At 43.3% G+C, this 17,852-nt stretch overlaps 1 protein-coding gene across 1 annotated transcript; it reads right to left on the bottom strand.

Moving 5' to 3' along the window:
- Nucleotides 1-8,137: 8,137 nt before the first annotated feature.
- Nucleotides 8,138-13,229, bottom strand: lbe (ladybird early). Its single transcript, XM_036819301.3, has 2 exons — nucleotides 11,898-13,229; nucleotides 8,138-9,032 (listed from the first exon to the last, which is right to left on the bottom strand). Exons 1-2 carry the CDS (start codon nucleotides 12,973-12,975, stop codon nucleotides 8,602-8,604), a joined length of 1,509 nt encoding a protein of 502 aa, XP_036675196.3. The 5' UTR covers nucleotides 12,976-13,229; the 3' UTR covers nucleotides 8,138-8,601.
- Nucleotides 13,230-17,852: the final 4,623 nt, after the last annotated feature.

Here is a 17,852-nt window from a genome sequence, read left to right as displayed (position 1 = left end):
AATTTGTTGCTAGTACTGTTCCCTCTCTCTCGCTCTCGCTCTCTTTTGGCCAGCTCTCTCGACTGGTTTTTGGGGGCTCTAAACTGGTTCATGACGTCACGGACTCCACTCGCGCCGCCTCGCTCTGTCCAAAGGGGGCGGAGCAGTCTGAAAAGAGAGAGAAAGACAGAGAGAGCGGGCCAGCGGACCAATGGCAGTTGGCCATTTATTTCAGCCCCCTTCAACCCCCCGAAAGTCGCTGTCAACGTGCGAACGTCATTAATTTGTACAATTTGACATGCGCTCTCCCTCCCTTTCGCTCTCTCTGTCTTTTCTTCTCTTTCCCTCCTCTTTCCAGGCGGCTGACTGCGTTAATTATCGTAATTGTTGGCTCTCCCGCTTTTCGCAGCTCTCTTTTGGCCCACTCAATTGTCATCAATAATGATGTCTCGTTGTACCGTTGGCTTCGGCTCCTCATCTATTTTCCGCTGAAAAAGCAAGCCTCTTTGAATCCGTGTTTCGAGACCTCTGATGCACAGGGAAAAATATAGTTCCCCCGATCGAGAAATCCCCTTACTGATCAGGGTTATCGAAATATATGGATTTCTGAAATATCCATTAAACTTTTTCAAAGATAGATATTCTAGAAGGAACTGTAAAACCGGAATTTTTTAAGAAACTAAAAGTTGGGGAAGTAATATTGACCTTAACTTCTTTATCAAGAAGGCTCTGTAAAGCGATCTTGGTTTCTTGCAATACATTTTATGAACGAAGAACATAAGAAATAATTCAAACCAGTTCATTAACTCAAATATTTAACCTTTTTAATTACGTTATTTTAGTAGACTTAATTATCAACAAAAAAATATCTACTGATTTTTGGGAGGTATTATGGGATTCAAGTCCACCCTTACTCAGTGAGGTTTTATAAAGTATGAAACAAAAATATTTCCAACCCTATACATATTATGTATGTTGTTTATATATATATGTATATATATTTTGATAAATTTTTGTCTCGATTTAATGGAGTATTCGTAGTTACATAAAAAAGTATTCTCTTTAAAAAAGTTTTTTAAGATCATAAACTAAGTTTTATAAGTGGTTGCGTCTTTTTCTCAGTGCATTCTCTTGGCACACATTCGTTTGTCTTGCCACTTCCATCGTTTCCCACTCCCCAACTAAGCCCGATGCATTTCCAAATTGATTGCAACTTTGGTCCGCTGTTGTATCACGTATGCGCCCTGTATGCGCCGCGCTTCGTTTGTTTGTCAGTGTCAGTTTTTTATTCAATTTCGCTCCGCTGTTTGTCCTGGTTTTCTTTTTATTTCTCGCTTTTCTTGCATTTTGCATGCAAATGTCTATTTAACTGCATTGCGCCCTTTGCCGGTGGGAATGTGACTGGAGAGTCGGCTAAGTGAAATGATGTAACTGCCTCGGAGTAATCGATAATGGGTTCTACGTCGCCTCACACTGCCCTCCCGAAACGGGGTATAATTGATTATTTCGAAATAACGAAGGCAAATAAGAGGTGGTGCTAATTTAAACTAGTTCATATATCTTATCAATACTTTTGGGTAAAAATTACATAAGAAAACCTGCAGAATACTATGTTTTTAAAGGGTAACAGTACTGTAGCTTATGTTAAAGCACTTAAATTGTAAATAAACTCACATATTAAAGCCGATTACCAGCTTATAAAGAAACAAGCGAAGTATAATTATATTTTTTTCGAACCCAGTTTGAATTCCTGTTTATTCAGACCGCTGAAAGGGTGTTCCAGTTTCGTTGTACATACATAGGCCCCTCAAACCCCTATATATTTCACTTTTTATGACGCTGCTGTAGTTGCTGTCGGCATTTGCATAAGAGCCCTTCTCAAAACCCCTTGCCCGCCCCTGTATTCTGGTGGCAAGATGGCCGCGTTGTTTGATTAATGCCTGCACTTGACTGACTTGACGGGCCAGAGTTTTCTTTCCTTTCGCCTGGGCCTGAATACTGTGAGCTGGAAATTGGCCTCCCTTGCGAACATTCGCTATCGCTTTCGTATTCAAAATCAATTATAAAACGACTCTTAATTGGGCGCCTCAATAGACGCGACACGCCCTGTCAATCACAATTAGCCATCGCCCCTAGGAAAGAGCCACTCCAACCGGGCCTCAAATTCATAGCCCCTCGAAAACGATCCGACACGCCTCTAATTCTGCAAATTCATAAGCCAAATGTATCGGCTCTATATCCTTTCATTGGGCGGCCCAAGATGGCGAGCCCGTGTTCATTAAAACCTCATAAATAGCCAAAGTGTTTATTGTCGCATCTGGCAAGCCCAAATCCCCGGAGAGGGCTCTTCACCACGGTCCTCGTATTTGTGTACATTGTCACATTGTCACACTGCCAGGGGCGGGGATGGATGGGGGTTAGTGCCGGGGCGATCAGGGGTGATCTGGGGTGTCGGAGCAGGAGTCGGTTGGTAATAAAGTCATTGCCGTTGTGTCAAATTCGTCACGCCCCTTCGGCGACTGCCAGAGTGGCTGCTGGCAATGCATTAATGTCGCCTTTGTTTCGCCGATGCGATCCTCACCTCACCAGAACTCGACTTCCCGTTCCCCTGCTGACGATGATGAAGTTGTGCCAGCCAGTTGTCAACAATCAACGCTCGACGCTTCCAAAACCGAGCTCAAGACCCGAACTGCATGCCAATTATGGCCAGCTCGCAGCCATGTATCCTCAACTTCAACCTCAACCTTTCAGCTGCGCCCCGAAAGAAATCTGTGACGAATGCGCTTATGGCCAAAGCGATCCTCGCCTTATCATCGGGTAATCTTTGGCACTTGGGACAGCTGTCAGCGTTTTGCCAACTCATTATGCAGATTTCGACCACAAATGCGACACGAAAATGTCGAAAACAATTTACTGAACGCGACGAGCAGCATTTGTCAATGCGGATCGGATCCGTCTATAAAGAACAGCACCGGAGATCGCTCAACATAAGTAGTTCGGCCAAGCCGCAAGAACACACTGTGGGAAAATACCAGGCATTCTACTTATTTGATAAATTCAGTAATAAGTAAATCCTGTCTTTTGTGGTATATTAAAAATATATTAAAAGGTCTTCTAATTGTAAAGTAGACATATGTAAGTAAAGATTGCATCTTATTAAAGTTACATTCATGTTGAGATAAAGGATTTAACCTTAGGTCGTGGTAAATAAAAAATATAAGTGATATGTTGGATTAAAAGATTGAAAAACAGAAATAAGAAAATTATCATATTGATGTTTAAATTTTTCGTGATTTAGATCATAATCAAGAAAAAGAATCTTAAATAACTTTTCTAATTTATCGACATCATAAAATTCACTATCTAAGATATTGGTATAAAATCACTATTCAAACTGGATTAGTATACTTTAAAACATGTTAATGTAGACATTATATTTTCTCCCTGTGCAGATACAATGAAACTTAGCACGAAATGACACCAACAACCGACTTTCGAGCTACCGCATACAAATTATGGTCTCGAATGAAATATCCCAGCGTTTATCCACAAGATACACACAAAAGTGCCGCGCCCTGCGGCAAGATACAGAGTGGACCTCGACCGAACTTTGGGGCAGTGGCAATTTGTATATCTTTGTGATAAATCAAAACATTATCAATAATAAAATCGGTAGCCGTTTGCCACTTTGAAGCGTTTGGGGCGAAATTTGTCGGCTTTTTGTTGTGGTCAGAGGACCGAATATCCGAAAAACCAAAACCCAATACCGAAACCCGAATACCGAAGAGCGTTTTTTGAGTGCTAGTGCTCGTGAGTAATTTGTATGCTAATTCAGCATCGAGTTGAATGTCTGATGAAGCTTAATGTCAGCCAAGGTGGATCGAAGCAAAATACAAGCGGCTAAGAAAGTGGGGACGGGGGATCCAACTAAAGTGACATCCATTAACACTTCCCTGTGAATCTTTTGATTTCCAAATTTCTGACCGCCGCCTTATCGATGATGTAGCGGTACAGCTGCGGAGGCTGGCGTCAGCCCATTGCCATCAAACGAATTAAGTAGCCCCCACAGCACCTTGGTCGATCTTGGTCGATCTTGGTCCGCGAACGTGTCCGGCGAATTCCGAGCTCCGTTGACGGACACCTAAGAACCTGCTGGAGGCGCCTACGTGTGTGTTCCCTGCGAGATGGGCTAAGTGGCTGATTGTGATGGCTTTCGGAACGGGAATGGGAACGAGAGACCCCCGATACAAGATCAAAGATGGGAATGTGATTGGATGCGGCGGCTCTGCGCGTGTGATCTTATCGTGATATAAATTAGTCGCTACCAGATTGGGGGACTACCAAATTTGGTCCCAATGCAACTGCAAGAGATGCTTTCAAGCCGATCTTACAAAATCATATAACATAAGTTTTCTTAAAAATACGATTGTTTTCGGGATATAAAAAAAATTTCACAATTCTAAAAGTATTTTGTTTTTAACAACAGATTCTTGGTATGCGAAGTAATGAAGTTCTGACGTTCATCTAACAAATCGCAAAAGTCCGATGATTTTACAAGATAGAAAGTAACAAATAATAATTATAAAGAAAGTATTCTAAAATAAATAATATAAAATTGTATGACAAATGATAATTTTTCAATAACATCATCTAGAAGATATCTTAAAATGGTATCAATATAATTAGATGTATATCTCAATTAGAGCTAATTGTGCTTCGGTAAGCCAGCATATTTTCTTCTTTTTAAAACCCTTTGGGCTACGAACGAAGTAAATGGTATTTTTCATCGACCTTTCATCTGGTTTGGGGCACAGCAAATGTTAATGTTGCTTTCCACAATTTACAACTTCATTAACGCTTTGTAAGATCGCAACGAATCATAAAATTTCATTCATGAATCGGAAAATATTGTGGGTTTATTGTGGGTTTTCCCCTGATGTTTTTGAGTCCTCTATCGAAATATGCCGCGTCACGATCAAGATGCCGGGATGAATGAAATGAATCAGAAACTGAAACAGAAATCAGAAATAAGAAACGCAGAAAGCAGAAACAAATTGCCATCGGTTGGTACTCCGATACTCGGCGGCCGTATCCCCTTTTGTGCTGCATCATTTCCATGCCCCATGCGGCATTATCCTGTGGCCCAAAACGTGGCCAAGTCGCCGGCCCGAGGTGTCGGCTGTAAGCTAATTGGAAGCGTGTTCAAAGGTGCCGCCAACAAATTAAGTATGAGTTACCAATTTAGCTTTTATATCTCTATCGCACACGCACACATGCCCAACGAGCGGCACATAGATACTCGCACACTTGGCAGGAAGAGAGCTGGAGATGCGGATGTTGGCCAAGTCGGGCTCTGGCTCTCGGCCTCTTGGGGGTTCCGTATCCCGGTTCCCTGGCCCCTGACTCTCCAAACCGGTTCTGGGCCCGCTCTCACAACTAAGTTGTAATTGCAGTCCTTTGATTGCATTTGTGTGCCAAGCTGAATTGTTTACATTTATCATAATCAGCACTCCAGTCGTTTGTAACCGCCGCGAGGGCAACTTTTCATCTTTTGGCAACGCGGCGCCAGTTAAACTGGAAGTCCAGGTCCGACTACGAGATCCAGATGCATCTGCATCCCAGACTGGCACTTGATGTAGGTCGTTCGTCGGGTTTCTGTATCTGTATCTGTAGCTGTAGCTGTATCTGCATCTGTGTGCCGGCACTTGATCACCTGACAGGGGAAACGTTGAGTAATTGCTGACAATATGGCTGAGCAGGGCAGACAACGCGTTTAGTCAAGGATCGGACAGCCAAGTGGAGGACGGGGTCCCCGAAAAGTTTTTGGAAAGAAACAAAAGTTTAAAAGGGTCGGGTACTTACTTGACGTTTTTATTAGTTCCGTTTTAAGATCTAATCAAACCTTTTAAATGGGCGGCTTTAAGAGCATTCCTATTTACTCTTAATATTTTAATCATTGCCCCGATGTCTGTAAAGATATATATAGTTTTGGTTATTAACTAAGAAGATATAGAAACCAATTGTGGTGTTGAATGAATTATGTCCAATAAAAACTGGTGTTACTAAAACATTACTGAAGCACAATGTTTTATTTAAAAATAATTTTACCCTTTTCAGTTTATAGAACGCTAAAATATTTTAAAAATATAATTTTTTTAACATTTAAAGCTGGGCATAATAAATATACTTATAAACACCTTGAACATAATGTTATCCAAGAACATTTTTTTTTAAACCAATTGAATAATACCTAATCATGTGTTCATTCCCAGCAGATCGGTAACGACCCTCTTCCCATTGATATTATAAGCTATCCCGAGCCAAGCTATTAATTCTATTAACAGGCCACCGATTTCCCAACTTACTCAACACCGTAATCATGGAAACGTCGATTTTACTCGCACCTGGCCCCATTAAAGCGGGTTGTAAGGCTCATGAGGCACTTCCACTTCTGTGCGGTACGTTCATTAGTCATTTTTAGTTGATTCGATTAATGGGTTTCGACATTTACGCATTTCTGTTTGTTTTCACGGAAGTACCCAGAGAGATTTTCCCATAATTAGAGCCCGGCACAGTTTACCTCCACTTGGCTGGCAAATTTTCTCAGCTAATAAAACAAATGCCACCGGTAATGGCTACAGTAATTTGAAGTACAACTCAATCTTAATTTCAATTAAATGCTGTTCGGTGATACTTTCGCCGGGCCGCTTTCCAGGCGCATTAATAACGCCCAAGACCCAATAATCGGGGGCTTTTCGGGGGCTCTAAGAGCTTCTTTATCGCGGCGCATGCGTTGCATTGTCACACGTTTGGAAATGAAAATAAATTGCTTTCGGCCGAGTTTCGGATATGGATCGTCGATCTGCATCTCATCCATATGCATCTATCCATTTTCCCGTCTAGTTTACGAACTGTGAGATACTAGTAGTGGGTTTTGGATGGGTCAGTTGGTGGCTTTGGATCGGATCGTATTGGATCGGTATCGGTATCGGGCATCATTAGCAGCGGAATTGATAGCTTGATTATTCAAATGATTAACAAACGATCGGCTGCTGGCCAAGTTCGTTGGGTTCGCTTGAGAGAGTCCGCATCGAGACCGAGATTGATGGCGCACTTCAGTCGCGGAGAGCTCGCAGGTCACCTTCTCGGTTTCTCAGCTCCTCGGGTTGGGATTGAAAAATGTGTGCGCCGCTGGCGATGATGGGCCACCTTTGAACTTTGCCGCAAACGGTAGCCGCGGAGCAGGCGGCTTCCAGTTGGAAATTTATGAAAACGATCGCTTCGAAAATTAATAAATATCGAAATAATTTCGAGTAAATTTCGTATGCAAATTGGCGCCGTGCACAAATCTGCAAAGACAGTCACATCATCTGATCGCTCGGCTTTGCACACTTAAAAGTGTTGTGCTTTTTTTGGAGTTTTTGGCCAACTCGTTTTCGATCGTGGCAAGTGATTAAATTAATAACTAATTAGTTTGAATTTATGAATAACGGTTGTAAATAATCATTAATAAAAATTAAAAAAGATTTCTTTTATTTTAAGACTCTCCGGCACTCAACAAAATACGTAGCAAGATCATTAAGATCGATCGGGCAGCAGCAGAGTATTCAAATTAGAACGGGCATCCAGATACACAAATTCGATTCGAATTGAACTCACCGACTCATGAGGGGCCAAATGGTAGCTCTGGTTGGACTTGAGCTTTGTTTGCTTAAATATGCTTAAATTTATTGACAACAATTTGCGGTCTTTTGTATCTCCCTTTGTTCGCCTCAAATTATTAATTGGAGTGAAACAGATTTCACTTTCGAACGCTAATTGGTTGGGGAATACAGATGTATTTCAAAACTGTCGATTCGGGTTTTCTGTAACTCGAACAAAGTTCGAAAAGTAATAAAATCTTGGTAACATAATGGCCATAGTCTATTAAAAATGTATAAATATGTGGTAACAAAAGAATTGTTAAATAATATTAGGAATATAAAAACTATGGGTAAAGTGAGAATCTGATGGTTTGCTTTTTGTCTTTATGAAGTAACTACCATTTGTTGAATTACTATATGGTTTAAAAGTAGTCTAAAATGTAATAAAAGAAATGTATTCATTGATAGTGATTATACATTACTCCTCATAACTAAGTTCTTTTTAATTAAATCATTTTTAATAATCTTTATTAAGAAAATTCCAAAGTCTCTTTGCTCATCCGTTTGGTGGCTCTAAAAAGAGCCGATTGGGTTGAATATAATCGATGTGATCCTGGCTATAAGGCCGAATCCTGGTTCTGGCTGGTTCCATTTCCACTCCGTTTCCGGTTATGATTGTTCTGGCTTGTTTGCGGGCCCTTCAAAAGGGCCTTGGTCCTGGCTGGTCTTTCTCCATTTGGGCTTGGCAGTGAATGTTGCCTTTGCCCTCTTCCTATTGGCCTCGGAAGCTGTTAAGGATGTCCTGGCACTTCCGTTGGCCGTCTTGTGCCTTGGGGAATGTCCGATGGGCTAGAAATCAACTTCCCAACTTCCCCGGCACTCGACTCAAAATTAAACAAAATACTCGACTCCTCGTTGCTCACTTTCTGTACCAATCATCAGGTTGCCTTGGCGGTTCGGTGCGCACCTGGCCACGCCCTCATTTGGGCGGTGCTCCTCCCATAGGAACGGATCCCGGAACAGGGACGACCATTCCGGCGGCGGCTGCTGCGGCGGCCAGTCCCACCATGTCCGCCTCGTGCATGGGCTTCTTCTTCAGGATGCTCAGGTCGTTCACGTTCTCCAGGAAGGACTTGTGGGCGGAGAAGACCTTCACGCTGTCGAAGTCCTTCTTCAGCTCCTCGATGTCCCGCTTCTGCTTGGCCCGGCGGTTCTGGAACCAGGTGATCACCTGGGCATTGGACAGGCCCAGGGAGGCGGCGATCTCGTCGCGATCGGCCGGCGACAGGTACTTCTGGTAGAGGAACCGCTTCTCCAGCTCGAAGATCTGGTGGTTGGTGAAGGCGGTGCGCGACTTGCGCTTCTTCTTCGGCTGCGGTCGGTTCGAGAAGATGTCCAAATGGGATTTATCTAAAATGGTAGAAGAAGCAGAGATTGATTAGTATTTGAGATTTTTATTTATCCTTAAATTGTAATGTAGTATGCTGTTATTGTCATTCTGTGCTGAAAGCTTTCTAGGTGTTGCAACAATAATTTCAAAGTAATTAGTGTTGGTTTCCCCAAGTCTGTTTCTATTCAAGGGAAATTCTGCAATGCCTGGCATTTAGAGAAATCTTTATTGCCTCGCCTAATATATGATCTTAAGTTGCAAATATAATTTCAAATTAATTAGTGTTGGCTACATTCAAGGGGAATTCTGCGATGCCTGGCATTTGGAGAACCGGTTACTAACGAGCGCCTTCGCATTCGGCTTTAATTGTCGATCCAAACTGGGAGCGTGTTGATTTAAATGCCGTGATTGATACATTTTATAAATGCAATTGCAAGCGCAATTGCAGTTGCTATTCTGAGATTTCAAATCTTGCATTTGAGAGCTGGGCTCGCGACTTGAAGTGTATAATTTCGAGTTGATTGATTGCGCGAGTTGTGGGCGTTCATTGGCTTTGTGGGTCTAATGACGACCGCAGCTTTCTTATGCAAGTCAGCTGCTCATTTGTCTCGTTTGTAGTGTGATTTATAATAATTATTGACACCTACAAATCAGTTTTAAGTGGCACACGTAGCCAAGGCTTGATTAATGAGCCACTGACCCGTACTTAAAGCGCTGATTGAGCTTGCATAACGTTTCCTGGTGCAAAATCCCGGGCGCGGTGCCAATCAAAGCGATCGAAGGAGATCAGCGATCAGCGATCAACGATCGGCGATCATCAGCTTAAATATTTATCTATTGAATATTGGCTAACCGGTTCGCCGGACGATGGCTTCACACCCATTCCGATTGCTTGTCAAACAAACTAGATCGACATTAAAAACTAATTAAATGCCCTCCAACCGAATGCAAACGAAGTCCCCGGAGAATGGGTGTGGGTATACCCGTTTTCCATACCATTATACATGTATTCGAAATGCATAATTTGGTCATTTGTTATCTCGAGCACGTTTTGTAACCCAAAACCCATTAGGCACTTGACTGCACGCCTCCCTTTCTCCGAGCCTTTCTCCCTCTTTCTCCGCCGCTATTTCGTATTTGTTTTTATCGGGGCCTCATTAAGTAATTTCCCTGACTTATCTCTGGAGAAAGGGCGACGGGCAGGGGCCACTTGGGTATCCTTTTACCCTCTCAGGTGTCCACTTACAGGGCATAAATACAATAAATATGGCCCTTAGTTAGGGGGAGTTTTGTTTTGGTCGCATTTGTCAGGGTTCCATGTCCCGAATGCTAGGGAAACCCGATCGGTTTTCGAGGAACCTGCAGAGCAACAGTTGGCCAAGGCGATTTTATGTTTCAATTTGGCGCGAGTACTGGGAATTGCAGTTAGGATTTGGCCAGACCAGGGCGACACTACGTCTGGGACTTACTTACGGGGAAACATAAAAAAACCAGTTGATACAACCGCAAAATGAGTTCAGAAATGAGTTCCCTTCGAATGTGGAAGTATCTCCCTTGCAGTGTAAGTGATATTAATGGGATCTTGTCATAAGTTAAGAGAGACCCATATCCTCGCAGCTGCCTATCTGAACTGCAGTCTGTGCTGCTGATAGACAAACGACGCCTCCGAAGTCGAAAAACCAAAGAGATCCCTCGTAAATATTTCGTCTACGCGTTATACAATCCATGATAAACAGTAATGTGTGTATTTTGTCAACTTAAAACTCGCAGATACGGCATTATACAACGGCGGGTGTCGTCGCTAATCGCCGTTCAGTGTGTTTTAAAACATGTTTACGACTGGAGCTGTAGCCACTATATAGTCGGGGCTAGAGTTTGTCAGCCATTAGTTTTGAGTAGCAACAAATGGAAACGGCATGTTAATTGTTCGCCGAGGAGCCGCAGCAACAAAACTCGATTAGGTAATGCACCAGCCAGCTAATTGTTGCTAATCGCTGCAGAATCGACACGACTACACAAATATACTAATGCGGACAGTGCGCACTATTAACCATTAATTGCCATGAAATCACTGTCAGGTTTTCGGGAGGTGGGGGCGGGTAGTACTGAAACGCCCACAAAATGCCCTCGGATGACTATCGTTTTGAAATGTGTGACCAGTACTATACTATACTTTCAAAGTTGAAGAACTAAATACGATTCCCTTAAATGCCTCATATTTTATCGCCAACTTGTTCCATTTGTTTCTGTCTGCCACTGGCGCATGCTGCCAATTAATTAAAAGCCCGAAATCGAATCGGTTCAGGAATTTACATAACAAAAGACTCTAAAATGGTGGGGAGCGGGGTAAGCGGGCCATTTATTTCAATTAAACAAAATACGAATTTGCTGATTGATAAATGGCAAACATCATAACAAGCTGAATATTCAGCTGCTGTGTTTTCAATATCCCCCATATCCAAACGATAACAAATTAGAAGCTTTTATTCTAATTAAGAAATCGCGTAAATTCATTAAGGAAATTGAGACATTTATCAATCGAAGCACTCTGGCTAAAAGTAGCTGGCGATCTTAAGTGATCAGAAATGTATACCATACATGGGTAATGAAATGTAATAAGTAATCTTTTAGTATATACTTAGATTTCTGTAAATTATAATTTTTAGAAAACTCGAAAATAATAAAATAATGTTTTTTTCTAAAATAGAAAACTAAAAGGAACATAGAACAGAAGAATCTTCTCAACAAAAAGTACTATTCTTCCCAATATGAAATGCCTCTCTATGAGATCTATATCTATCTATCTATGATATACATATCTATGTATCTATCTATGACATATATCTATCTATCTTATATCTCATATCTCTAAGTAAGATGCTTACCTTGTGACTCGTCAAAGTCCTTGGTGGTCATCTGGAAGAGTGCATCCAGCGGAGTGCCATTGGCCTTGGCCTTGGCAACGGCGGCGGCGTTGCTGGCGGCACTGGACGCTCCTCCTGCTCCGGCAGCTCCTTGCGGGGGGCTCGAAGCACTCGTGGATCCATTGGTTCCGGCCTGGGCCGACGACTGCGGACTGTGACTCCGGCGGACACTGGAGGCGGAGGCGGCAGCGGCTGCCGCAGAATCCCTGGCGATCTCCGGGGAGCAGCAATCGCTGGCCGCTGAACTGGAGCGGTCGGAGCCGCTCTCCGACGGAATGATGTCCATGCCCATGTGGCGCAGCAGCTGCGCCTGGGCGTTGAAGTGCTCCTGCAGCTGGCGGTGGTAGTCCAGTGCCAGGCGCTGCTCGTAGTGCAGCAGGGCGGAGGGGATGAAGGGGCGGACGGGCATGGCGGGACCGAGGAGGTGGTCCCACGGCCGGACAATCTGTCCGCTGGGCAGGAGCATGGCGGCAGCAGCGGCCGGATGGACGTCAAGGGGTTCCGTCCGCGGCTGCAATAATCCCCCCGAGGAGGCCATAGGTCGGGAGGCTGGTGGAGCCAGTAGGCCGGCATTTGGGGGCGGCGAAACGGACTCCTCCCGCTGCTTCTCCGAGTGACCCAGGATGTCCGCGATGGAGAAGCTCTTGACCCCCTCGATGGCCGACTTGGTGGTCTGGTTGGTCTGGGGCTCCGGCACCACCGGCGGCGGACTGGGCGTGTGCTCCCGCGGCTCCGAGGAGGAGGAGGACATGCGCAGGCGCTTCAGCGGCTGGAAGTAGTCCTCCGGCAGGTTGCCGACGGCACTCCGGTTGAGGCCGGAGACCGCTGCTGCGGCTGCGGCGGCCGCGGCGGCATGGTGCTGCATCAGCAGCTGCTGCTGCTGCAGCAGATCGATGGTGCTGGCCCGCGGATGCTGCAGCGGATGCGCGTGCGGATGCGGATGCGGATGGTGCTGCGTGGGCAGCGGGCTGGGGGCTCCGCCCACGGAGATCTCGGATTCGGCGGGACTGGCCGGACGCATGGTTGGAGGGCAGAGCATTAGGTTCGCTACAGCACTTGGTTTTGTTGTCCGGGGATTTCGCTTGCTTTGGGTTAGTTGCAACACTAAACTGTTTTTCTATTTCTTATATTTGTGGAACGGCTTTATCACTTCACTGACGTCGGGCTACTGAGGATGGCAGTCCCGAACTCGAATCTTGTTATTTTCTTCTGATTAGCAGTCAACACTGGGGCTTCGACACGACGACGCGTAGGACCTCTCAACTCGACGCTTCGCAGTCAACTGTTCGAAACTAGATTGAAGATTGGTTTGCTAACTAGACACGTCGATATTTCTTCAGTTCTTTTGCTGCCGCGCTTCTCTCCGCTCCTCTCCCTCTCCCACTCCTTCTCTTTCTCGCCCTCTCGCTTCGCATCGCTCGCTCTCTCTCTCTCTCCCTCTATATCCCTCTCTTGCAATCAAATCATAACTGCGCTCTCTTGGCGAGAGAGCAAACCCGTTCTGCGGCAGAGCAGGATAGCACCATGCGGCTGCCATCTCGCTCTGCTCAGCTCTCAGCACCAATCGGCTACAGCAACAAAAAATAGCAATGGTGGCGTATACGTAACGGTAATTATGGCGTTCATCATGCGACTGGTGTGCGAGAGGGACGGCAGGCGGCGGGTGCGAGCGAGACGCACGCTCCTCAGATTGTAACGAGACTGTATTTAGTATTTTAGTCGCTGCAAAGTTTTCACAACTCCAGATGCGTCGACGGCGACGCCGGCAGCGGCCGCGGCAGAGGAGTGCGAAACCCCCTTTGAAAACCCCCTCCCCCCAGCGAGTGGGGCTCGTAACCCCCCGCACAGTTAGCATTAATGACGATGACCCCCGAAGGCAGCCCGCGTTTAATTGTCAAGCGTTTGCAATTAATTTGCTGTAAGAAAAACGAACAATTAATTTGGTGGAAGAGAAAAAACGAAAAGGAAACGGTGGGGCAAATAAAAATTGCGCATAAATTTGAAGACATTTGAAAATTAATTTGGGTCTGAGAATGGAAATGGGGCCAGTTTCTGTTGAATGGGAAGGAATACTCTCTATTTTTAGCGGATATTGGTTAGGGGCCACTTTGTTTAATTGAAACTAATTGTCCGGATTACTTGATTCACTCCCATTCGTTTTATATGGAGTCCAAATAATACCATTACTTTTTCACAGCCATTTCCCCAGGATGAAACTGAATGTTGTCAGTTCCGACGGCAAAAAATTTAAATTGGATCTTTTTCTAGTTCTCACTTTTAAAAACTTTTTCGAGTTCAATCAGAGCTGTAATCCTTATCTTAGCAATTAGTAATATTTCTAAGAATTGTGATTATAATTTCTAAAAGGCTATATAAATGTGATAATTATCGAATATTTTTCTCGTACATAAGTATATTTGTACATTGAAAGTGACTAAAATTTATGTATAAAACGTTCGAGTAAAACATTGAGATTTATAAGCGGAATATCATTATTGTCATAGCATCAACATATTATATTAAGTATGTATTTAACAATAAATGTAAATTTAATTGATTTAAGACAATATAATTCGTTTAATGACGTTAAATGCTTAATGTAATATAACATTGTATCAAGTTTTTTTGCATTGATATAATTTTTCCAAATTAAGAAATGCCATTAAATATAAATAAATATATCTTGTTGAATATTATGCTTTTGCATATATTTCGAAAATTTAATACGAAATGTTGAATTCAATATGTAGATATTATACATTTGCCCGGGTAGGTGTGGTAAAAATATTAAATAATGGTTTGAGTAATGAATACCGTATTTCAAACTATGGTCGAAGATTTCAGGCGGATATTAGTTTGGAGACATTTAAATGAATTATAGACATACGTCATGTTTTTTCGCATAAAACTGCCTAAATATCGATAAATATCGAAAAATATCGAAAATATGGACCTTAAGAAATGGCTCTAAATCGATGGCTTCAAACATTCAAGTGTGTGATCCCTGCCGCCCGACACCGAGCTGCATTTAAATGCCAGCCAATTTTCAATTGTCCACACGTCTTAGCCAACTTGAAGGCAATCGCTGACACCCAGAGGCCCAACAAACAACGCCAAATCCTTTTAATTGAAACAAATGCGAATTGCTGCAACAAACAGCGGAGAACAAAGGAGTACATGGTAGCAGCGGCGGCAGAGTGCCGGCAGCACAAAGGCGTCAAGGCGTCTGAAGACAAAGGGCCAGAGGTCTATTAACGAAGAATCGAAAATCGAAGCCAATTGCCGTCGCAGCAGGACGCTAAACGAGAAAGGAATCGCCGGCGACCACCGCAGGCTCAGCGCTCGACTTTAGCCGCAGTGGGTCTGGTCTCGGGTTCTCGGGTTCAGGGGTTCTTTGGTTCTCGGGTTCTTGGGTGCCGACCTTATCCGGGACCCTTGGCAAGGTCCAGAGACCACTACTACCTGATGCTCCCGGAGAGCGGCTGTTGATAAGGACTAATCACACAAATATTTGAGCATTCGGCTTGTGATTGAGTCTCGCCGCGAGCGGTGCGTTTGATTCCCCGCGTTTAGCGCTTCTGTATTTTTATAATTCTAATTTCTTCTGCCCGTTTCCCCTTTGTTCTCGGCGGCTATTATTGTATCTATTAGATACACACGGTGGCTGCGTGGGAAAAGCCGCCGTGTTAATTATGCCAGGTCCTTGAAGTCGACGAATCCTTCGCGGGGAAAGTCAATTTACACCTGTGCCCCCTCTTAGTTCCCATCTGTGTGTGGCTCCATTCACACGCTGATAAACTCCTGCGGTGAAAGTGCCGGGAAAGGGTTCATTAAAATTCAAATTTAAATGCAGGACGACGATTTCTTTGATTTATCGACTCGGTGGCAGCTGCCGGATAATGGTGGACAAAGCAGCCGGGGCAGCTGATTCAGTTCCTGATTGGCTCCCCCGGAAACGATAGATTTTCTATAATTTAGATCGTCACTATCATCGTGTATCTAAATGGCTCATAAGTACTAGTTCGCCAGCTGTTTAAGCTCGAGTTTATATTAAGCAGTGCAATAAGAAATTAATGGCCATACATTTAAATATAATAGGTGACTTTCTGAACCTATAATTTAATGTTCTCTATCGTACCATTTTGAAAACATTTTTCAGTAACAAAGATATTCTTATATACATATATGGTTTATAAAAAGTATTTAAAATATAACACATATGATTTTAAAATTCAATCTTTTAAGATCTAGAGATCTTTAATCTATTCCAAAATACATTTTTTTAGGGTTTTATTTAAATCCAATATGTAAAGAATACGATTTATTTGATATACCTTTGTATAGCTGATCATTGCTTGAAGCGGGTAACAAAATTGTTATCAATTTTTTAGTCCCTTCACTTTAATAATGTATGCATAAATGTATGTATGGAGCTAGTGTATTGCCTCCGTTGTCATAAAGCCCCCAACTTCTGTAACAACGACTTGTCTGTAATTGTCAATTAGCAAGCTTTCAACGGCAGCCACAGCCCGTAGTCACAGCTTCCATAAACAAATTTATTTTTGTGTGTTTTTTAGTTGCCCTGAGTCCCGAGCGATTTGCATATGCCATGGAGTCACTTTCGGTTCCGATTTCCAGCCAGCGACCCACGCAGCATTGACACATGCCCGTCACTGCCACTTGATGTTGCCTGTGCGGCAGATACAAATCACGAGATTGGAATCGACTGGCTGTTTGGTAGCATGTCGAAAATCACTACCGATTGCTAGACGATAATTATGCATTTAAGCCGCCTTTACTTTGTCCGCTCGACTTGGGTGTGTTCGATTGACCCAAAATGATTCAAAAGCGCTTGGATGTTAGGCATGCTGGATTATCGCTGGCAAGTCATTATTTCCAATTAGTTGAACTGCAAGTAAATGGATTATTGATATTACACCAAATTGTATTGAAATTTTAGTGTTTACAGTTCGGGTTAAAAATAAAAAGTTCGGTTTGTATACTTTAAATTAAAAATCGATCTATTTATTTTAAAGATGTTTGCACGTTTTAACAATATTATTATTAAAAATTAGTATTTTTAATATTCTTCATCCCTATTTTTACTTTCATTATAATAAGTAGGTTTCATTTTTCATCAACACTAACTAAAACCCCTTCAAATATTCCCACGACTGACAAACTTTTCTTACAACTTTAGCCACCAATTTGTCATATTTCTAGCTTAAATCTTGATTAACCAAGATGTAGTCATTACCTTATTGTTTAGTTCGCAGAAGTGTCCGCCTTTGACTCGAGAATCAAAGAGAAAGTCCTCCGACTCGAGCGTTTTGTGCCGAAATAAGAAAAACGGCAGAAAAGAAAACTCATCAAAGAGAAAAGTAGTTAGACACAAAAGACACTTGAGCTGTAGCGACCATTAAACATTGCCAATTTCACAGTAATCATCGGCATAGCCAAGAAAGCCCTGGCCGAACAAAAGGTGGCCCAGAGGAAAAAGTAGCAGAGCGAAGTAAGCCGTTTAGGGGCCACCCACAAAGCGAGTGCGCCTCCAGAGTTTCGGACTCGGGTTCGAAGTCAAAGACCAGGCCAAGAGACCTCGCTTTCGGGCCAAGCTGGGCAGCCTCCGTTGGGCACGCTAATCAAGCCGGGATGGCTAAAAGCTAAAAGCCAAAATCCGAACACCGAAACGCAAATGCGAGACACAAATCAAACGCTCGATGGAAAGCACAAAAACGGAAAACAATGAACAAGCGCATGCTAATTAAAGCGATGCTCAAATTGAAATGTTTAACTTTTTCATCTTCGTTTCTATTTTCGGGGCTAGTGCTTTCGTCTCAATCTGTTGCTTCATTTTTTCCTGGCTCAGAGGGGGCCAAGCGATCCGCAGCTGGGCAGTTTGATCCGGGCCAGCAG

The sequence above is a fragment of the Drosophila suzukii genome, chromosome 3 (assembly GCF_043229965.1).
Source record: "Drosophila suzukii chromosome 3, CBGP_Dsuzu_IsoJpt1.0, whole genome shotgun sequence".
NCBI lineage: Eukaryota > Metazoa > Arthropoda > Insecta > Diptera > Drosophilidae > Drosophila > Drosophila suzukii.
The sequence above is the reverse complement of the archived record's forward strand: the minus strand, read 5'-3'. Positions and strand labels throughout refer to the sequence as shown.